Raw genomic sequence first — 23652 nt, forward strand, 5'->3', positions numbered from 1 at the left:
CTGGTAGATTTCTGGATTGCATTCCCTTCATAGCCAGTAGATGGCGATGTCTTGCAAATGTTTTAGTCCATATTTAGTCAGAGGAAGATGGAACTCTGAACCAACTGTTCGAAGTGTTATAAAACTGACTATATAAAAATATAGTTGATTGATTGATCACTACATCGCATACATATGCAGTTTATTCCTCAAGAAGAACTGCAAGAAAATCCTGAAGAACTGCTTCATAAAGTTACACTTGTGAAAGACAGAAGGGCTAACATTCATCCCACAGAGACAAAAGTGCCAACTTCATTTTATTATCATTAACTTAAAAAGACAAAAAGAGAAGAAAATAAAAATGAAATGATAAAAAGTAGAGCTACATAAATAATAATTTTTGGAAGAAACATTAAAAAAATCTTTTAATAATCATAGAAAATCTAGTATCGGGGGTAGCCATGTTAGTCTGTATCCACAAAAACAACAAGGAATCCAGTGGCACCTTAAAAACTAATCGATTTATTTGGGCATAAGCTTTTGTGGGTAAAAAACCTCACTTCTTCAGATGCATAGAAAATCAAGTCCACCTATTTGACTTCCGTGTTTTGTAAAATAAGTATTCAATTCTTCACGTGGAAACCTGAAGGAATTGAAATTTACATTAGAAAGAAATATATGAATTAAGCAAGATAAACAAAGCATATCTTATATAGACATATTTACTTAGCGACTATATGAAAGAGATTTCCAGCCTTAAAACATTAATTTAAATATTTTAATATCTGAGGCAGAGGCATTTGACTTGCAAGTTCCTCTGCATGAGAGCAAGATAACATTTGAAAAAGAAATGACGCTTGTCTCTTGGGACCTTTTCTACTCTAGACACTTTTTCTTAAAATTTCCCGCTGTTGCTACCACCAGTACAGTTACATTGACATGTTTACTTCTGTGTCAGCTAGACTTGCTCTGAGCAGGGTCAGATGATGTGGTAAAAACGTCTGAGCCCTATATATGGTATGTCATATGGTGGAGCTGTAACCATGATGAATTACGGGGTTTAATTTTTGTAGTGTAGATAAGGAACTTTCTTTGAAGCTGAACTTCAAATATAAGTCCAGTCAGCCCTGGACTGCATCTCCTTGTCATTGCATGCTTGTTTCTGAGACTAGTTAATATGGTTTTGTTTGGAAGTGACTAAAAAAATTATCCTTCTCTAACAGGTTTGTCTCAGAAATGAAGATAATTAGCTAGCCAAGACCTTGCTTCAGGAGTATGCTATTGTCCCAAGAAAAGGAGCAGTATAAACCATATAGAAAAAGCCTTGATCCATTATTAATCACAAAATTGACGTCTTTCACGTTTATGTAATATTTTCGCTTGCACATAAAACTGATCTGTTCTAATGAAAAATATACCTCAATGGACAAGACTTTAAGCAAGCTCCTGTCTGAATATTGGGCCAATTAATCCCTGGTGTAACTCTATTGACATCAGGGATGAGGTTAGCCCATTTAGATGAGACTTTGCTTTGCCTGTTGCTATCCAGTGCTTGTCAGCTTTCATTTTTGAGTGAATTTAAAACTTGCTCAATGGAAAAAAAAAAAAGTTGAATTGTGTAAAGTAGCTCCTTTTCTTTAAAGAAATGCAACAAAACACACTTCTACTTCTGTGCGGGAATTTAGTCCCTGTCAAAGGTGCTGGATTGACCAACCTGGAGATGTAAATTTACTCTCCACAGAACAAGTACAACATGAGCAGTAACGGTGCAAGATTCCTCACACGGCTCTGCCAACGTGTCTGAAATCTGACCTGGCGGGATCGTCTTGCGGGGTTGGAGTGCATTTCAGTGCCAGTGCCCATTCCCACTATCTGGCAAGTCTGCTACGAGCATTGTCAGTTAATGTTAATTTTGGTGGTGCTTTTTCATGGTGTGGACACTGGTTACTGGACTGATATCCCTGTACACTGATCTTATATAATAGGTTTCTAGACAGATAATTATTTTCAGTTACTACTGACCAGATTTAGATCACTAAGTGAAAAGCTGTATATTCTGTTGCTGATCCCCTCAGCCATCTTGTCCTTCTGTAAATTATTTTAAAGCATATCAGACAATGAGCTAATGGATTCTTTTTGTTCTGTGTTGATGCAGCACCTAACATGGTGTTGGGGTCTTGGTCCATGATTGGAGCTCCCAGGTGCTAACGAAATATAAATAACAGTAATGAGGTTTGTTTAATTTGCAAGGTTTCTTACTTTTAGATGAGTTGTCTATTTTTTTTTCTTCTAGATTGCTTATGAATGCAATGCATTCTGTAGAGTTTCCTCTAATACAAGTAACTGGAAGAAATCTGTTAAGTCTTGCAATGGTCTAGACCAGGGGTCGGCAACATTTGGCACGCGGCTTGCCAGGGTAAGCACCCTGGCGGGCCGGGCCAGTCTATTTACCTCCTGACGTGGCAGGTTCGGCCGATCGCGGCCCCCACTGGCCGCGGTTCGCCGTCCCGGGCCAATGGGGGCGGCGGGAAGCCGCGGCCAGCACATCCCTCGCCCGCGCTGCTTCCCGCCACCCCCATTGGCCCGGGACGGCGAACCGCGGCCAGTGGGGGCTGCGATCGGCTGAACCTGCCGTGTCAGCAGGTAAATAAACTGGCCCGGCCCGCTAGGGTGCTTACCCTGGCGAGCCGCATGCCAAACGTTGCCGACCCCTGGTCTAGACACACAAAACCCCTCAACTTATTCTTAAGAATACATACCCCTAACTATCAGAAGGTGCTAGCAACAAAACTTTGAAGCATTTTTGTTTGTTTTATATAGTTTCGGGGACTTTTTTCCCCCTGTTCAATAAACTTTACCTACAAACATCTCTGAAACATTGTTGGAAAGCTTACAATGTGTAGGAAGCATTCTTAACTCAACACCTCATATAGTGACTGGTCCTGCAAAGACAGAAGTTTGTGGGTAACTTTATTCATACAAGTAGTCTCACTGACTTCAATCATTAACTTTTTGTCAGGATTGGACAGTAATCCATAACCTGTCCTGGTGGGACCACTCCTTGTACTAGCAAGAAGTAATGCACGTACAGTGGAGGATTCATGCCAGTTCCAGACTTTTCATCTTACAGTGATTAATATTAAGGAATTAGAAGTAGTGGAATATGGTCACTAGGAATTGAGCAAAGGCAGCCTTTGCTACTAAACTCATTTTAGTTAATAACAGAAGTTGGATTTGCACAGGTTTGCAGAGTTGAAAATTCAATCCGTTGCCCACTTAATCCTTCCTAATCCGGTCAGGATGCAAGAGAAACACACTTTTCTTGGCCATTTTTTGTTAAAATCCACTTATTGTACAAATTTTATTTGTGAAAATCTATCAGAGCTGAAGGTTAAATAGAAGTGGAATTCATGTTGCTTTGCTTCTCTGATAAAGGATTTGAGAAAGACAGACTATATTACTTTTACTCACAAAGTTATGTGGGGTTTTGGTTTGTGGCATCAGTTTGTTTTGCATCTTGTAATAGCAGGAGAATTTAAAGCAAAATGCAAGGGCTTTTCAGCACTAATCGTGAAGTTTATCTGACAGCTGTTTTATCTTTGTGCAGCTTTGCATAACTGTTAAGAATGATACCATAATACCACATCATCCAATTATAATTTCCCCCCCTTTTCATTAGAAATGTGCCTTATCTAAATCCCTTCATAAAAATTGTATGCTCTTAGTTTATAGCAATGCAGGGGAAAGCTGGCTTATTTTTAATTTTGCATAATAACATTTTGGCATCCCAAATGTAATCTGTGTATATTTGGACATTTACATTGCCGGAGGCAAAAAGCAGATTTTAACCCCCCTCCCCCCAGACTGTTTTGAATTTAGGAAACCGTGAATCCCATTTTTGAAAGAGGCACTATCAAACTAATAATCATGTTTAGACAAAACGTTCTCTCATCTCCATTACCAGTAACTTAGATGATTAAAACTAAAAATGCTGCTGTTTGACTTTTTACATTTTAATCAGGAGTAGTGACTGGTCAATTTCACTTTTGTTAATAGCTTCTCTTTCAAGATCTCATCCATCTAGAACAATGCTGCTCCTCTGTTATTCTGGGCTCCAGCAATGCAGGCAAATGTTTAACTTCTTTCCCTCTGGCTCCCAGACTTTTTTTTTTAATAGTGAAATGAAAACATTTCTATCCATACTAGGTTATGTAACCCTTCTCCCCCTTTCTTTTCATGTAATCCAAATTTTGATTATAGCAAAATGAGGCAAGCAGCTAACAAAGTATCCATATTGCCAGAATTGTTCACTTCCTACTGACATTATCTGTGTTTTTAGGGTGCAGCCAAAAGAGAAATATTGGATCTGGAGTAAAGAGATTCAGCTAAATTCAGACTTTTGCCAAATGGAAAAGGAAAATATTGGGAGTCACCTTTCAGCATTCTAAAAACAATGGAAAGTAGGAGAAATTTGACAACGCAAGGCCTAAGACTGGAAAAATTAACTTTGTCCAAACAAAAGACCCCTGGAGTTATTAACATCTGTAAGTTGGATACTTAAGAACATAAGACGGGCCATACGGGGTCAGACCAATGGTCCATCTAGCCCAGTATCCTGTCTTGCAATAGTGACCAATGCCAGGTGCTTCAGCGGGAATGAACAGAACAGGTGATTAATGAGTGATCCATCCCCTGTCGCCCATTCTCAGCTTCTGGCAGACAGAGGTTAGGGACACTTCAGAGCATGGTTTTGCATCTCTGCCCATCCTGGCTAATAGCCATTGATGGACCTATCCTCCATGAACTTTATCTAGTTCTTTTTTGAACCCTGCTATAGTCTTGGCCTTCATAACATCCTTTGGCAAAGAGTTCCACAGGTTGACTGTGCGTTGTGTGAAGAAATACTTTTGTTTATTTTAAACCTGCTGCCTATTAATTTCATTTGGTGACACCTAGTTCTTGTGTTATGAGAAGGAGTAAATAACACTTTCTTATTTACTTTCTCCACACCAGTCTTGATTTTATAGACCTCCGCCATATCCCCTCCTTAGTCATCTCTTTTCCAAGCTGAAAAGTCCCAGTCTTATTAATCTTCCCTCATATGGAAGCCGTTCCATACCCCTAATAATTTTTTGTTGCCCTTTTCTGAACCCTTTCCAATTTTAATACATCTTTTTTTGAGATAGAGCGACCACATCTGCTTGCAGTATTCAAGATGTGGGCGTACCATGGATTTATATAGAAACATTATGATATTTTCTATCTTATTCTCTATCCCTTTCTTAATGATTCCCAACATTCTGTTTGCTTTTTTGACTGCTGCTGCACATTGAGTGGATGTTTTCAGAGAAATATCCACAAGGACTCCAAGATCTCTTTCTTGAGTGGTAACCGCTAATTTAGACCACATCATTTTATATGTATAACTGAGATTATGTTTTCCAATGTGCCTTACTTTTGTGTAGTTCCCCTCTCTGAAATTAAATGCTACCGTGGTGTGCTGCTTTTGTGTCTCCCTCCTCCCAGTGATACTAAATTTCATTATGTTATGGGCACTATTACCAAGCGGTTCAGCTATATTCACCTCTTGGACCAGATCCTGTGCCGCACATAGGACTAAATCAAGAATTGCCTCTCCTCTTGGGTTCCAGAACTAGCTGCTCCAAGAAGCAGTTATTTAAGGTATCAAGAAACTTAGTCTCTGCATCCCGTCCTAGGTGACGTACTCAGTCAATATGGGGATAGCTGAAATCCCCCATTATTATCGAGTTTTTTATGGCCTCTCCAATCTCCCTGGGCATTTCACAGTCACTATCACCATCCTGGTCAGGTGATAGATAGTATATCCCTCCTGCTATATTCTTATTATTAGAGCATAGAATTACTATCCAAAGATATTCCATGGTACAGTTTGGTTCATTTAAGATTTTTACTTCATTTGACTCTACTCTTTCTTTCACTTGATGTGCCAGCTTGTTTCAGAGTGTTTTTATTAAAGGCAAATTGATTTTTAAAAGTGACATGACATGACACTTCAACTGATATAATGGCAGACATTTCAGTGTTGATGAAACCTCCTGTCTTAACGTTCTGTCAAGCTTTCCATTATAAGAATTCCGTTTTTAGGATTTCATATCTGCCATGTACTGTTAAATTGCCTCATGCTAGAATTTGGCACAGAAGTTGTCAACCCAGATGTAAATGTTGACCTTTTTCAAAACTGTTATCCCATACATCAGTTAATCTGCGTGTTGATTATTTAAGGTTTTTTGGGGGTTTTTTTAGTGGTGGAAAAAATGTGTATTTACATAGTTCCAGAGGCTTTGATTATCAGCTCAGTCTCAACGAAAGAAAATATCAATATTAAATGGAAGAAGCTGTATTCTGTGGAGAATTTTGCATTTTTATATGGGATGAGGAGAAAAATAGCCTTACAACACCTGAGATATTTCAAGACACTTTTGACTCCTGCCACGCTCCAGGAAGTCAGCAGTTGAATCAAAACTGAAGCTGATATTAAAAAAAAATAACCATGGGTTCTTGATTCAGAAAGCATGAGTGGAAAATGCCGGTGCAATAAATTGGAGGATTATTTCTGTATAACTGATTGGTTTGGTATGGTGTGTTCTCCCTCCCCCCCGGCCCTCTCTGACTGAGGACCAGAAAGATAACACCAATGAGCTCCAGGACACTGCATCAGTAGATTGGATGGTCAGAATTTCCAGGGTCTACATTTGAAAATTATAGTTTCCTAATTAGTTTTAAGGCTTAATTGCTCCCCTTGCAGCTCATACTCATTTAACAAGGTATGTAGTCTATGATCCTCTCAGGATATCTTAGAAAATATGGAAACGCTCTTCACTGACTACAGCATTTGCACACATGAAGTCTCTCAACAATAATAAATCAACAAACACAATATAATGTTAACAATAAAATGTCTTATGCTTGTTTTTAAAACCATCTCAAAGGACATTGTGATCTTCATGAAAAGTTCAGTAATACACCGAAAGCTTGCAAGGCATGATTTGTTGGACCAGACTGTTTACAATTCAGATTATATTCTATCCAAAGCCAAAAAATGGAACTACCTTAACTTTTTTTAAACGTAATGACAACATTGTACTTGCTTATCACATCATTTTAACAAACCCAAGCACTTAAAAGCAAGGAAATGAAAAGCTAAGGTCAAAATAGGTCTTGTGCTAGGAATACTTATTTGATCACATCCTAAGTATCTGAATTTTGACCCACAGATTAATGGTACAGTGATGGTAGCATATAAGTACATAGTTAGATTGTTGTCTCTATACATGTAATTCACAGCTCTTTGTGTTTTTGCTGAAAGTAACGATCTACTTTTTAATCTTTTAATAAAGTATTATGTAGTAGATACTACATCCCATGTATGACACAAGTTGTAGGCTAATTTAGCAACTAAAAAGGTGGGCACCTTTTTTTCTTCAAGTCATTTGTTACATCTTTTCTATTTTTAGGGGGGAAATACATATTTATATTATTATATTATATTATTTATATATGCTATATAGACCACTGCAACCTGAATTCCACAGTTATCTCAGTTCCCATTTCTTGTCTATTAAAGGTACCACATCCTATAAGAGAGGGGTTTATTTAAATACTGACACTTGGATTCTTGACCTGCTTTGAGATGGATCTGGAGTTGCCTTAGGATCTCTAGTTAATTTGCTATCTGTGGTGCCTTATTCTGCTTGGTTTAGACTATTTGATTTTTAGAAATATGAACTGTTTCAACCGATAAAAATGACCTTTGCAAATATTTCATTAACTATACATGGGTCTTTACTATTTCTTTCGAGGTTGTATTTTTGTTTTCATATGCATCTATCCCATAACTTGAAGACTGTTATTCTAAGAGCATATCTGGTCCATTTGCACATCAAATATATAATATAAAAATATGGAATAAACATTGTGGCTTCTCTGCTTCATAATGCAAATTCCACAATTTGCATACACTGCTGCTTTCCAAGTTCAGAAAGTACAGACTTAGATTTCTTAGCTTGGTTCGCAGGGTTCTCAGAGAAAATTTTGTGTTTGATTCATGGTGCCATATGTTGTTTTTTAAACAATTGAATAATATGAGGAGCAGGAGAACATCGGATACAGAATAATGGATTTCTTTTTATTCAGATAATCACATCATTATCACAAACTATTAAAAGTTGTGGAAGGTAAGGTTACACAGTTGGAGCAGAGATTGTTTCTGCCACCATTATTTAAGATAGGTGGGACATTGTTGCGATTAAATGTATTTCAGTAAAGGAAATAATTGTAATTCGACGAGGAAACACATTGATAATACGAGTAACTTCTTAGAGGTTTGTCAGCCATAGTGGGTCTTGTCTACCATCTCCTCATGGCACTTTTGCATTGGTGCAGCTGGAGGTTAATATTGGATTTATAAATGTGACTGATAACCGCTAGGTTGAGGGCCAAGCGATTGAAGATTGCTGGTATTTATTTTATTATATGCACATATCTAAATACATACACCTCTACCCTGATATAACGCGACCCGATATAACACGAATTCGGATATAACGCAGTAAAGCAGAGCTCCGGGGGGGCGGGGCTGCGCGCTCCGGTGGATCAAAGCAAGTTCGATATAATGCAGTTTCACCTATAACGCAGTAAGATTTTTTGGCTCCCGAGGACAGCGTTCTATCGAGGTAGAGGTGTATAACATTTTTTAAAACTGGTTGGGAATGTTTGAATTCTTCATGTTGTTAGCATGTTCCCATTCTGTTCCCTCACCGTCAATTTTTCCTTCCCTTGTGCAATTTGTCACACTTGTTGTATTGCTTCTTAAATTAGATTGTAAACTCCTTGCAGTAGGGACAGTCGTGTTTACACCGGGCTGAGCTCAACGAGGCTCTGCTTCTGATTTGGGCCTTTGGAGTTTACCATTACCGCAATGAACTGCACGGACCATACGTCAGTGCTTTGCGAGAGGTCGAACAGCCCAAAATTACAAAGGTTTTTAAAATAACAATTCTAATCTAGGGGTACAAATACGCCGCAGAAAAAATCCCACGGCAGCGAGCCTGAGTCAATTGACTGGGCTCTGAGACCCAGTAAGAGGGCAGGGTCTCAGAACCTGGGCTTCAGCCCAAGTGGAAACGTCTACACTGCTATTTTTAGCCCCGCAGCGTGAGCTCCGCAAGCCCAAGTCGCTCTGAGACTTGCTGCTGTGTTTGTTTGTTTGTTTTTTGCAGTGTAAATGTATCCTAGATTTCCTTGGATGCAAATGTACCAATTTCCATTATCACCTAAAACAGTGGTTCCCAAACTGGGGTTCGCAAAATGTTACAGGGCGTTCTCGGGGAAAAATTCTCTAATGGCCGACAGAGCTGTCCCTAAGGACTCCGGACAGCATGGGGCCAGCAGCCCGGAGCCCCTGGACTTCCAAGAGCTAAGCAGATCAAAGCAAGCATATCTATCACACTGAGGAGATTTAAACTTCAAGACTCATAAGCAATGGAAAGGGAGGTGGATATTTTTTGCTGTTTTTAAATTAAATAGGCAGCTAGTATTGTTTTTTAAATTATTATGAAGAACAAATTTAAGCTTTGTTGTAACATGCGTTGTTTGCCTGGACTGCTCAAGACCTGATTGCTTGTGTAGGAGGAACTCTTTGAGTTGGCTTCTTAAATACCTTCATGCTGTTTCATATCTGATACTCCTTGATGACACATAGGAGTCTTGTCTTATAACAGGCTTATTCAAAGTGATACAAGCTACGAAAGTGAGATCTTGGAAGAGTGTTGCCGTTTTCATAATGTAATAAAAATACTGTAATGATAAATAATAATGAATAATAAATAGTGTGCAATAAGCATGTCATAAAAACAAATTTTATATTTCCAAGATCACTGCTTTTATAATTTATGCTGAGGTAAGGGAGAAAATCCCTGGAAATATTCATTTTTAGGGGAGGGGGTTCAGGAGACTTGACATTTTAGTGAAAGTGGTTCACAGGTTGTTAAAGTTTGGGAACCACTGACCTAAAACATTCACTTGCTGTCAAGTATCAGAGGGCTAGCCGTGTTAGTCTGAATCTGTAAAAAGCAACAGAGGGTCCTGTGGCACCTTATAGACTAACAGAAGTATTGGGAGCATAAGCTTTCGTGGGTAAGAACCTCACTTCTTCAGATGCAAGTGAGGTTCTTACCCACGAAAGCTTATGCTCCCAATACTTCTGTTAGTCTATAAGGTGCCACAGGACCCTCTGTTGCTATTCACTTGCTGTATTATCTGTAGTATTGTTGGGAAAATAATGCGCATGTTATATAATATGGGATTTAGAATGTTGCACATATAGGTGAGACATATACATTGGGTTACATACTTGTCCTCGTGACTTATCAATATACTGTATGGCATTAATTAAACTGTTATACCAGGGGTTGGCAACCTTTCAGAAGGGGTGTGCCGAGTCTTCATTTATTCACTCTAATTTAAGGTTTCGCGTGCCAGTAATACATTTTAACGTTTTTAGAAGGTCTCTTTCTATAAGTCTATAATATATAACTACACTATTGTTGTATGTAAAGTAAATAAGGTTTTTAAAATGTTTAAGAAGCTTCATTTAAAATGCAGAGCCCCCAGACCGGTGGCCAGGACCCAGGCAGTGTGAGTGCCACTGAAAATCAGCCATAGGTTGCCTACCCCTGTGTTGTACTATACCAGCTCATACAGGAAAAAGAAGCTTGCTGAATAGTAACACGTCAACTAGCTCCGTTTGTTCTCTGTGGATTTCATCCCCTAAAAGTCCTGCTGGCCTTGAAACAATGATTTGCAGCTAACACATGATTAACCCAGAAGAAATTGGAAAAAGCAGTTTGATAAATTACAGTAGATTACAGAAAATCAAATCAACTGATAAACTAAAATCATGAAGTGTCTCCAGTCAGTAGGGTAGCTATTGATAAGCAACATACCTGAAGCGTGTTGCAGGCTGCTTCTCTGAAAAATGGGAGATAAATGCCAAAGTGACACTGACATTCAACTTAATTTGATTTTTCACATTGGGTTGAAGGCTTCTACATTGAGAAATGATTTCTTCATTATTTTCCTTCTGAATATTAGTTCTACAATGTTAGCAGAGATTTCTCTCTGATGTGGCTGAAATTGGGTGTTCTGTTTCCAATGCTTTGGAGCATACAAATGTTTTTCTTCATAAAAATAACACTCCCCTCTAGCATGGTCGTGTAGGCTGGGTCTCAGAACACGGGATGTGTCTGATTGGTTCCTGGCTCTGCCTTAGTCATAACATTACAGAATAAGAAATGGCTGAGATGATGAAGCCCCTCTAAAACCCGAGGCTGTAGAGCTGGTGGGTTTCCATTGGAATTCTACAAGAGCTTTGGCCCAGATCCACAAAGGGACTTAGGCACCTAAACCTCAGACTTAAATACCTACGTTTGGGGGTAGGCACCTAAGTCTAGGGTTTGGCTCCACAGCAATTCACAGAACTCCTGCCGAATTCTGTAGGCATCTAAACTCACTTGGCACTTAAGTTTTCAGGGTAAAACTTCCCTTAGCGCCTACGTTTCTGCCTCTGGGCATGCGCACTGCTGCCTCCCTCTAGGCGTCCGGACACCTTTCTCCTGCCGAGCCCCGGAGTGATTCGCAACCCCGGGAAGACAGGCGTTCGGCCTACCGGCTCATATCCTATTCAAATCTAGGAGGAGGTGGGGGTAGTGCCTACTTTTTAACTTTAACCCAATGGTTAGAGCACCCCCCTAGCATGTGAAGACCTAGGTTCAATTCCACCCCCTCTCTGCCAGAAGTGGGGAGAGGATTTGCACAGGGGTCTCCCACCTCTCAGGAGAGTGCACTGAGCTATGGGATCTGATGTGGGGCCCCCTCACTCTCTCCTGTTGAAGCTGTTCCACTGTGGATAGATAATAAGAGTGATTGGAGCAGGTGATTGGACCCTGGGTCTCCCAGGTGGCCGCCCTAACCTCTGGACTACAGAGTCATCCTCATTCTCTTTCTGGCCCAATGACTGTTTCACTGTGAATAAATACTTAAATAGTCATTGGGCCAGAGAGCTTGAGCATGACTGACTCCAGGTGGGTTCCCATTCATGGATCACTAAGCAGTCCATGTAGCCTGGACTTAGGAGCCTGTCTCTGAGAGAAGGGTGACGTTTTTTTAGCACACCCGCTCTGTCCTCGTTGGGTCCCTGCCCATGTACTGGATTTTGCAGATAGCATTCTAAGGCACCCATCTCCCATTCATTGTATAGGGCACCCAACTCAGGCTTTGTGGATTGCACTGGTGTTCCTGTGATTTTTCTAGATGCCTAAAAGTTAGGTGCCGTAGTGCTCAGCATTGTGATGCCTAAGTCGCTTTGTGGATCCGGGGCTTTGTAATTAAACTCTCTCTCCTCTTTTGATCCAGGTCTTTAATCAGTTTTCCATATTGGCAAATGACCAGGTACTGTGTCTTCCGCAGATACTGCGCTCCCAAAAGAAGAGCGTGAGGATGAGCACTCTTCTATTCACCTCTGATCCACTGAGATCACGTCTTATAAATTATTCACTTTTCTCTTGATGTTAGGAACCATTGAAAATCTTTTTATTGTAGTTGCAGAAGAGAGGTTCAAATTCAGGAAGTTTTTGGTGCTATTGTCTAATATTCTGTTTGTATTTTTTAAAGTATTTCTTTTCCTTTCTCTTTGTTAATAGCTGACAAAGCTTGAAAAACAGCAGCAAAGGAAAGAGAAGACCAGAACCAAGGTACCCTCTGAATCAAGTAGAGAAAGAAATGCCCCTCGTAATAAGGACGATCCCAGTGCAAGCAGTGGAGCAGAGGGAGATGTGTCTTCTGAAAGGGAACCTTGATCCTCAAAAGCAGGCCTCAGGTATGAATCCTTGTCACTTGCCCGGATACTCTGACAGTCACCTTGCAAGTGCCTAAAGGTCTTATGGTGATACCCTTGTTCACAGTGACTAGCCTCAGGGGCTATTTGTTGGGCGAGGTACTTATTCATTATGAACAAGGGCCTCCTCAGCCTGGCCCTAAAGTAGACAGCTAACTTGGAGATGACGGCATCTGATTTAGAGATTTCAAAAGTATTATCTCCTCTTCAGTTCAGCTTCTTGAAGTCGCTTTTTTCTCGTTTACAATTGGTTGCATTTCCAATACCTCTACTTACCCTGAACCCAAACTGTGGTGTACATGACCGAGTGAGATCCTCAGTCCCATTCTCCCCCCATTAGGCTGGGCGAAAGGGTCCAAGCATAAAGAAGCTCTGAAAGCCCTGGTTCCAGCCAGGAGAGGACTCCCACAATAAAGAACCCTGGCTGCCTTCTCAGGACCCCACTGCAAGCCCTGGTGTAGGGGGAGTGCCAGGGGTTGGTGGTAGGAGGGGTGTGTTGAAGGCAGAGTCGCAACACGCAGCCCATAGGGAAGCCAGCTGCCTCTCCAGCCCCTGGAGCAGACCAGGATTAGGAGAGAGCACAATTGGTTAAAGCCACCATAGCCTTCACCCAACTCCTCTCCAGCTGGGTGGCAAGTTCTGCACTGTGCCTCGAGGAGGTGCAGCGCGGAATCTCACCCCTAGTGTTTAAAATGCTGGAAGTCAGTCCAGACCTTGCACGTACTAAGGCTTCTACCAATACTACCAGCAGAAAGTTGTCTGTAGACCAGACCCAAGTGTGAATTTGGCCCACACTTATGACTATTGGCAGGTATACTTCTGAAAAATCCTTGGCTATGTAGGAAAAGCTAAAGCTACCCTGATATTAGCCTAGGTTATGGAATCCTCTTCGGGCTGAAACTAGGAGAGTAGGGACCCTCCTAGCTGCTCACCCTCTGCCTTCCATTCAGGGTGATCCCTCCTGCTTGCTGCTTGTACCACCAGCATGGGATGCATTGGGAGCACTGGAGAGAGTGTCTCCTTACTCTTAGTTATGGTGCCTGACACTACAGTGATTTCTGGCTGCCAGAAGGAGCAATCGCAGGCAGAATCCTGGTCAGCCACCGCAGCCCCGGCATGGAACATGCTCAGTGTAGATAGAATCTCCAAAGAATTTAGCTGCCAAATTCGAACAAGTCTGTATTGCTCATGTGCGAACTGAGATTTTCAGAAAGTTATAACTTGGCCAGATGTGGGTGGATTTTTATGGGGACAGCAAAAGGCACACCCCAGATATGGCGGAGGATCCCTTACCAAATTTCAAGTCCCTGCTGCAAAGCCAGGGAGAAGCTAGAATGTCTCAACAAAACAGTTATAATTTTTTTTAAATGAACAAAACATCTTTTTTCTTAATATCATTCTCTGAAACAGCTAAACTTGTTTAGGTGAAACTTTCCCCCCCAAATTCAGCCCAAGGCTGAATATAGGTATCCACATATTTATGTATATACACATAGCGTTTCAAGATATCTTTGAGTTTTATGAACTCAAGTAGCAAATAAGCATTTATTTCCAAACAATATACCCTGCTTCTTTAAACCAGACACTTAAAACATTAAAATGAACTCTAAAGTTGTATGTTTTGCATTTCAAACTACAAATATGTATATAGAGTGATCATTTTGTGAACCACGTTCACCTGCAGGTGATCGGGTGTTTTTGTTTTTTATCATTTTCCTGTGAGAGTTTGTTCGAGTGTAGAGATGGTCCGGTTTCACCCACATAGTTGTTGTTGGGGCATTTAGTGCACTGGATGAAGTACACCACATATTGTGATAGGCATGTGTAGGACCCATGGATCTTGATGTGTGTTGATCGTTGTAGCAGTGGAGATAAGTCTGCTGGTTTGGCATGTGTTGTTCTGGCAGGGTCTGGTGCTGCTTTGAGTTGTTGGGTCCTGGTCTGTGGATAGCTTGCTTCTGATGAGGAACTTAGAGAGGTTGTGGGGGTGTTTGAAGGCCAGAAGAGGGGGTTTAGGAAAGATTTCTTCCCAGATGGTGTCCCCATAGAGTATGGACTGTAGTTGTTTGATGATATCCCGTATGGGTTCCGGTGTGAGGTGGTAGGTGACAACTAGGGATGCGGTCAGAGCGGGTTTTATTTCTGTGTGGAAGCAGGTTCTCTCAGGGTATTTGGGTGGCCTGTTCCACAATGTGAACGACTTCTCTGGTGGAGTGTCTGTGTTCGGTGAATGTGGTTTTGTGTGTGATAAGGTGTATATCCCAGACTTTCTCCTCGGAGCGTGTCACTACGCTATCGAATGAACTCGCACAGGAAAATGATAAAAGACAAAAACATCCCATCACCTGCGGTTGAACACTTTTCACAAAGCCATCGCTCTATATCTGACCTATCAGCCCTCATCCTCAAAGGAAATCTGGACAGCACTTTCAAAGATGAGCCCGGGAGCTCAAATTCATTACTCTGCTGGACACTAAAAATCATGGACTGAACAGAGACACTGGATTTATGGCTTATTCCAACAATCTGTAACCCACTAACCCCTCTTTTTGTCCTATGACTGCAGAGGTGCTTGAATGGTCCCTTACAATATGTGCTAACTACTTACGCTAAACAATCTCTTCTACCTTGCGTTTTGCTGTCATGCTGGGAGTTCCTTTCCCAGCCCTGAAGAAGAGCTCTGTGTGGCTTGAAAGCTTGTTTTTCTCACCCACAGAAGTTGGTCCAACAAAAGATATAACCTCACCCACCTTGTCTCTCTAATATCCTGAGTCCGACTACAGTCCTACTACAACTACACGGCCTTCATTAAAGATATGGCAGAAATAGGCGTTCACAGGCAGGCTTCTGTAAAAAGAGAGACTGTCAAGATTGGGGCAGTTAATTTAGAGGAGATGACTAGGAGGACATGGTAGAGGTATGCATAATAATGAATGGTATACAGAAAGTAAATCAGATGCTCCTACTTATCCTTTCTTATAATAGAAGAACAAGTAGCATTCAAAGACCGGAAAGACAGCCCATATAAAGCGTATTAAAGGAAATATTTTCATACAGCTCATAATTAACTTGCAATAGGCATTGGCACAATATAACATTGAATCCTAGAACTTAGTAGGAGTCAGATGACCCATTCGTATGACTTACGCGAATGTCTAAAAGAATTAGACATTGATATGGTTTATGAGGCCATCCATTTGGCATTAGATGGTATTAAAAATAGGGATATAAACCCTCATGTTTTAGGGCATCTTTTTTTTTTTTTTTTTTTTTTTAATTACAAACAAAATAAGAAGAAGCTGGCCATTAACTAGTACCTGGAATTGACCACTTTCAGCGATGGGATACTGGAACAGATAGACCACTAGTTTGGTGCCATATGTCAATGCTTCTGTTCCTATAAGAAGAGTAGATTCGTAGGTTATAAAACCATTGTGATCATCTTGTCTGACCTCCTTTACGGCACAGGCCTTAGGACTTTCCTGAATTAGTTCCTGTTTGAACGAGAGCATATTTTTTAGAAAAACATCCAATCTTGATTTAAAAATAGGTGGAATAATATAGGAGTTGTCATACATCTTTGAAACTAGATCTTTGGAAAGGGAACGTAAGTAGTAAATTCATTTGTGCCTGGGATTAGTGGAATAAATGTACCTTACTCTTTTGGGTTTAAATCTTCTTTTGTTAACGTGTTGTAAATGTCATTCTTAAGCTTTTTGTAGGTTTTAAAACTCTTATGTTCTCACGCAAAATGCCACTTAATTTAATAAAATAATCTGAACAAAAGGAGATGTCACAGATCTGCAATGCAACATTCCGACAGGACCATGCTTTTGGTATTTGAAAACTTGAAGCCAGGTAACTGGCATCCGGCATGCTCCCGAACGAGGAGCAGCAGCATGCGGAAAAAATGGACATGTTCCATGTAAACTGATCACACAAGAATAGCGAGTCGTCTTTTTCTTTTTCATTCACAACACAGATGGACTTTCTTCAGTTCATGATAATTATCAGCTGCAGACTTTTGCTTATACAATGTCACCAAAGACCCGTCTGCAATTCTCAAAGAAGTTACAGTTACAGTAGTTCATCATCATCATTGGGTAGCTCCGTACTTTTGCTTTTCAGACTGTCATGTAGGTGTCAAGAGGTGTCAGTGCTCTTGTGGGCTTTTTTTCTTTTTGCCTGGAAAGTTTTAATTCTTAACTAACTTTGTTCTGTGGGTATTTTCCTCGGTTATTGATCATTTTCTTGTATTTGTGGAGATACATGAAATAGTCAGTGGTGTGGAAACATCTTAATTGGTGGCGTTTTCATTTACAGAAGCTTTCATGTCTCTCTTGTTTTCCAGTGTAGCACGTTCCTTACCTTCATTTAGCCAGAATTTTCAGATGGCTTGTGTGGAAGAAATTGGACATGTGGAAGGCTGGGTTAAAGCGTAGAAGAATAGGGGTGGGATTGAAGGATTGATGGTTTGGGAGATGGGAAAAAAATGTATAATCTTGTGCAAAATTTCCTTTAAAGATAAGAAAATGTCTTCTAGTTCAGTTAGTGTTCCCAGGTGATCAACAGTTCTGCATATATCAGGAAGAAATGTGACTTGCTTATTTGGTCAAACGGACATAAAACTGCTAAAAGCTACTTCTCTTTTTCTTATCCTGTTGCTTTAAGGCACATGAGCCAGAAGGTTTTATAGGACTTTTCTATTAGCAATAATCATACCATCCCCAGCCTTGTTCCAGCTAGCGAAGACTGGTTTATAGTGTCTCCTTTAAAGATTCTGACAAAGTCAACTCTATCTTAAAAAAAAAAAAAAATCACGTATGTGGAAGAAATTGGACATGTGCTTGGAAGGAGGAGCATGGTGGGCTGAAGGGCACAAGGATAGGGGAGGTGTTGAAAGATTGATGGTTGGGGGGAAGAATGTAATTAATGGATTGTGGGGAAATATGAGTATGGAATTGATGGTTCAGAACATAAGAACGGCCAGATTGGGTCAGACCGAAGGTCCATCTAGCTCAGGATCCTGTCTTCCCACAGCGGCCAATGCCAGGTGCCCCAGAGGGAATGAACAGAACAGGCAATCACCCAAGTGATCCATGCCCTGTCGCCCACTCCCAGCCTCTGGTTTGTTAAGAGGTGAGGTAAGAGCAGGGAATAAATAGGTGGATTTGGGTCGGTGGGCAGACTGTTGGTTAAGGGGGGTGGTTTTTGCTTAGGAGGCATTACATGAACCTCTAAGGCCAACATTTTTAGGGATATCCCTGTTAACATTTTGGCAGCACACCTCTGGTCAGGCAGAGCTTTAGTCTAAAATGGGTTTTTGGAAAATAGTTTCCTGACAGTGAGGTGTGTTACACAAGCGTTATAAAGTAGTGGCAAAACCCGCTGTGAGTGACTGACTCAAAACTCAGTTGGAGAAAGCATTTAAGGTTATACTGTAGGGGATGGTCCTAGGCTGAGGAGTGAACTATGTTACCTTCTATGTTTCTTTCATTGTTAATTTCTCTTATTTTTATGAGAACTGCTGCAGGTTAAATGATGGTACTTTTAAAAAAAATTGCCCAGTATTTCAGATGAAGAATCAGATCCCTGGGTACCTGAATCTATTGTCCAGGTTTGCATCTTCTTCTTTTTTTCTTTTTGTGGCGTTTGATGACTTGCCAGCCTGCTATGCATTAGTTCAGCTGCACTGAAATGGCTAAATCCAGTGGCGGGTGAGTGAAGCAGAATTGAAAACGAAGAGTGGACTCCTAGATGGTAGAGTGTTTTGTAGACGGTGCTGCAGTTGCGTGTACCCTGTTCCTGTTTCAGGAAGCCGACAGAACCTGCTAAAGTGAGCCGTAGATTTCTCATAGCTTTCCACTGGAAGCTGACTCTGAAGAGCTGAAAAATCTTCGGAGGCCTTAAGGTCATATATCAAGAAAGATCTAAGAAAGTGAATAAAATGAATGACTGGACAATCTTGTGCAAAATTTCCTTTGAAGATACGAAAATACATTCCAGTTCAGTTTGAGTTCCCAGGCGGTCAGTAGTTCTGCATATATCAGGAAGAAATGTGACTTGCTTATTTTATCAAATGGACATAAAACTGCTAAAAGCTGCTTCTGTTTTTCTTATCCTCTTGCTTTAAGGCACGGCAGCCAGAATATTGCAGGGCTTTTCCATTAGCAGCGATAAGCATACCAGTTATATCTGTAGCCCCGTCCCAGCTAGTGAAGACGGGTTTGTAATGTGTCTCCTTTAAAAGATTCTGACAAAGTCAAGCTCCATATTCTGACTCTTTAAGCAGAATAAGATACATTTTTCAGCAGCTCTTGTCCTGATCTGACCTTGGTGTGACTAGAATGAAATATCCTGCCCTGAGCAGATTAATCTTGCTCCCACCTTATCCTATTCTGTCACTATGGATTCACAAATCAGCTGTTGGGTTGTCACACTCCAGGTTCCATCAATTAAGACCTACCAGACCAATTGTAATAATCATTTGTTTTTTTTCTCTCTCTCTCTACCAGCTAAAGCCCTTCCTCCTATTTATATCCATTGTGTACACAATCTAACTGCACCATCAATTATACTTTTTCATCCTCCTTTTCCAGACACAACACCTCGGACTTTCCTGGTATGTTTTTCGCTGCTTTATTCCTCAAAATCCCTTGTCTTTAAAAACATCTGAGCTTGATTCTCATTCACACCCAAGCCGTTTTACACCACTACGGCAGCACAGACGGGGCATTAAAGTGGGTACAAATGTAATTTCCTTCCATTTGAAGGCCCCTTTACTCTGCCAGAGAAGCGTAAAGTAGCCTTGGTGTAAATGGGAATCAGGCCCCGCTGAGTCTGTTGTTAGTTTGACCCAAGAGACCTGAACTTTGTCTTGGCCTATGATATACTTAAGTGAAAATAATGCACGCAGTGGTAACAGTCATAAAAATATTATTTGTAAAAACAAAAACCAGCTGTGACTCTTTGGGGGCTGAGAGAATACCCCACATCCTGACAATTGATAGGGTTATTAGAATCCATTCCCCACAGCTCTGAGAGTCATAATAAATGCCTTTGGGAGAAACTTCTTAACTCCTGACAGCCATTCATGCCTGCCATAATCCAGATCTAGTGTATAGAGATTTAGCTGAATCTGGATCTGATTCTAGCTGGAGTCTAGTAAATTCTTACTCTCAAACTCTGTGGTGGCCTGTCTGGAAATCCTGTTCTTTGTCCTCTTCAGCATTGAGAGGCACTGAGATATTTTGCCCTCCTGGCTTTCCCTAATAGCGAGGCATCTCTCTGAAAGCAGTGGCCACCATAATTTATTTCCAGAAAACATTGTCTCCAAGAGTTGGTATGGAATCAATCTAAAAGCGGAAGAGAGACCAGAAATGAGTCATCCAATTATGACTCCCTCCCTTCCTAATGTTTCTAAATATTTTTGAGGATGACTTGGACAAATGGCTCTTTCCATTCATCCTGGCAGCTGCTATTGAGATGTTTTGGTCCGACATCTAGTCCTCTTTAATTGCCACATCGCTTAGTACCTTGTAATCTCAGACCTGTTTGAGGTCTCTAAGACAAGGCTTCCCACCCTTTCTTTGAACACTTCCACTGATCTGCCCAAGTGATGTAGGTGCCTGCTTCCCACGGAAAATCAATAGCACATAGTTGCTTAAATCACTTAGGCACCTTTGAAATGTTTTTCTTTTACTAATAGCAAAGCAGTGCTTCCCTTGAATGGCTATTTGTTACTCATTTTAATTTATTACCACAGTGACTAAGTTAGACCTGGCCCTCCTCTCAAAGGCTGGGCTATGATTTATCTGGTCACATATCAGGTATTGGTTAGAAACTGTTTATATCTGTGATGCAGCCTGGTGCATAGGGCTACAGGGATGAATTCCACAGTATGGTAGGTCACATACCTATTGGATTCAAGTGAATGAATGAATCAGGTTGCAAGAGGAGTTCTCTATAAGGGCTTTAGTCTGTTCAGGGAAGATCTTGAGAAACCTTTAAGTCAAAACATTTCTTTGTCTTGGAATCCTGGAGTATGCAGTCCCATGCTCCAGTCCTCGGCTCTGTTAATGTCCTCTACCGTTAACGTCCTGCTGGCTTACTAACACCAGCTAGCCTACAGTTCACTCTTCAAAACGTCTCATGATAATCTAGATGATCCCTTCGTTTTTCGTACTTGAGTGGCATATTACACATTCAGTAAATCTTGCATTTCCACTGGCCAGTTGCCATTACTTTATTTGTTCTGATACTACTTACGATGTACTTTAGTAAACAAAAGCTCTGACCCATGGCAGTACGTAGGCTGGGATTTGCCAGACGAGAATGCAGGATTTCTAATGAGATCTAATGAAGTGCTGTTTACCGAAGAAGTTTTGTTATGGATATGAGAATTATTTGTCTCTCTTCGCTGCAATCAAAACAAATTAGGTTTCTGTGACATATCACTGCTGAAATCAAGCCAGAAGGTAGAGAGGGTTACTTTAAGAGCTTACTATTATATGGTCTGTACTTCAGAGCAACAGAGGCTGGTCGTGTTTGCAACATCTTGTTTTAAGATTGGGGGAGGGGGAAGCACTTAGTAAATTCTTGCTACATCTTGTTAATAGCCCAACAATTTTGGTATCACCATTACACTGCATGAATACAAATCTGCATATCTTCCCCTAGATGTGGTCTTTTCCTTTTTGTGGGGTTCCATTAGTTACTTATTTTAGCTACTCAGCCATGCATTTTTGTCCTGGGTTTTAAATGGAGCTCTGATCTGGAGTGGTGTCAATAAGTGGGGTGTGCGTAGCAAAGGGAAAACGTTCATGGAGGAGACTTCACGTGACTGCAAGCAAAGGTATTTTTCTTCACGTGGTTTGAGAGACGCCTGTAAGTTTCCTGTATGTGTCTAGTGATATTCTTATTTCTTTTTGCATTTAACAGTTTGTCATACAAAGGCTACGTTGGATCCTTAAGAATTCACAGTTTACATTATCCTCAGAGTCGATCTTAAAAGACTTTGGAAAAGAAAGAAAAGCAGGAAAATAGAACTAAGAAATTATGACTCTACATCATTCTGTACTAAAAACAGCCAAAGGAATGTTACCAGTTTCAGTTAAAATGTATTCGTAGTAGTGAAAATGATTCACAGCATTTTTCTGTGTATCTGTGTTTGTTTTCACATGGTTTACTGCAGTGGTCCCCAACCTTTTTCGTCTGGCGGGCGCCAAACGACGAGCCACGGAGGACCGTGGCGGCGGACAAGCATCTGCCGAAATGCCTCTGACAAGTGGCAACGTGAATAGGCGTCACCGCTGAAATGCCGCCGAGAAGCAGCGTCATCCAGAGGCGTCGCCGCCGAAATGCTGCCGAAAATCGGCGGCATTTCAGCGGCGACGCCTCTGGATGACGCTGCTTCTCGGCGGCATTTCGGCGGATGCTTGTCCACTGGCCAGTACGCAGGTGCACTTAGATGCCCCGGCAGGCGCCATGGCGCCCACGGGCACCGCGTTGGGGACCTCTGGTTTACTGAATGAAGGGTGATTGTTTTTATGCAGATTGTAACAGAACATATGACAACACAGCACATGATCAGTTTCCTAAAATAAATCAGGTTTTTCCTCAAATTCTGACTTTAATTCTGAAGATATCTCAAAGCAAGCTTGTATTTTCATTTTCATTGTGTAGTGTCATGTGCTGCCTGTTTCCATAGCAATGTATAAATCTGTCTACATTACCATATATTGTACAATCTCTGTCTAACACCAGGTTTGGGAGTACAGTCTTTTTTCATGTGTTAAAAAAACCTGTCATTGATAATTTATCATGTGAAATATGTGTCTTATAAAACTTTTTTTTTTTAAAGAAAACACTTTATTAAACAAATTACGCTACCTTATCGCCTGTTGGTGTTTGATATGGATTGCTGTGGTCTTGGGAACGCAGTGAACTTTAACAATGCAACTAATGCAGAGCACAAGTATCTGTCCGAAAAGTTTGTAATAGAAGAGTATCATATTCCTCTCGCCCTTAAAAAAATTCTATTGACAAAAGTTTCTACCTTGGCACATTGAACTTTTTAGGCATAGTCAATCTAGATCTTCTAGACACTTTCTGCTGGCCACCAAAATTTTGAGGCAGCTGCTCCATCTACAATATCTTGCATCTGGTGACATTTCTATCAGATTGAGAGGCAGAATAGCCTTTGAAAACTGGCAGAGTGCAGTGAGAGCAGAGAAATAGCAGACTACAAAAACTGCGGTTGTGTGAAAGCCCAGGAAATTTCAGTCCTGTCCCTTTAACTCCTCTGAGAGGGGAAATTAAAGGCTGTGGTGTCTGCCTCTTTGTTAGCTGTTGTAGGACATTTATAAAATGTATTTGTCAAGGAAGGAGTCATTGTTACCAGGGTAACCCCAGGCAAGAACATAATTCCTGCTAAATAGCTGAATAGCAGTGATTCATAAAAAAAAAAAATGTTTGTCATACATTGGTTTCAGTGTTCTGTGAACAGAAGCATTTATTTTTAAAATTTCCTTGTATGCCTGCATGGAATCTAAATTACTTGTGTCGCTAAATTATTCCTTTACAAGATGAACCATTTACTTTCTGAAGCCTTAGATTTCCTCTGAACTCTGTCTCTGTACCGTATGATGTGAAAACGGTGTTATATCCAGTATTGTAGCGCTACCTCACTGATGAACTGGCGTTCTGAATCCAATTGTTACTGTATTGACATAATTGCA

General features: G+C 40.8%; 1 protein-coding gene across 1 annotated transcript in view; it reads left to right on the plus strand.

Annotated features, from left to right (window-relative positions):
- The window catches only part of DTD1 (D-aminoacyl-tRNA deacylase 1), a 111059-nt gene extending 88905 nt beyond the window's left edge, over positions 1-22154 (plus strand). Inside the window, exons 5-6 of the mRNA XM_065401779.1 lie at positions 12720-12895; positions 21854-22154. Coding sequence (XP_065257851.1) covers positions 12720-12875 — 156 coding nt within the window. The 3' untranslated portion in view covers positions 12876-12895; positions 21854-22154. The remainder of the gene's footprint in view (positions 1-12719; positions 12896-21853) is intronic.
- Positions 22155-23652: the final 1498 nt, after the last annotated feature.

This window comes from Emys orbicularis, chromosome 3 (genome assembly GCF_028017835.1).
Source record: "Emys orbicularis isolate rEmyOrb1 chromosome 3, rEmyOrb1.hap1, whole genome shotgun sequence".
In the NCBI taxonomy this organism is placed as follows: domain Eukaryota; kingdom Metazoa; phylum Chordata; order Testudines; family Emydidae; genus Emys; species Emys orbicularis.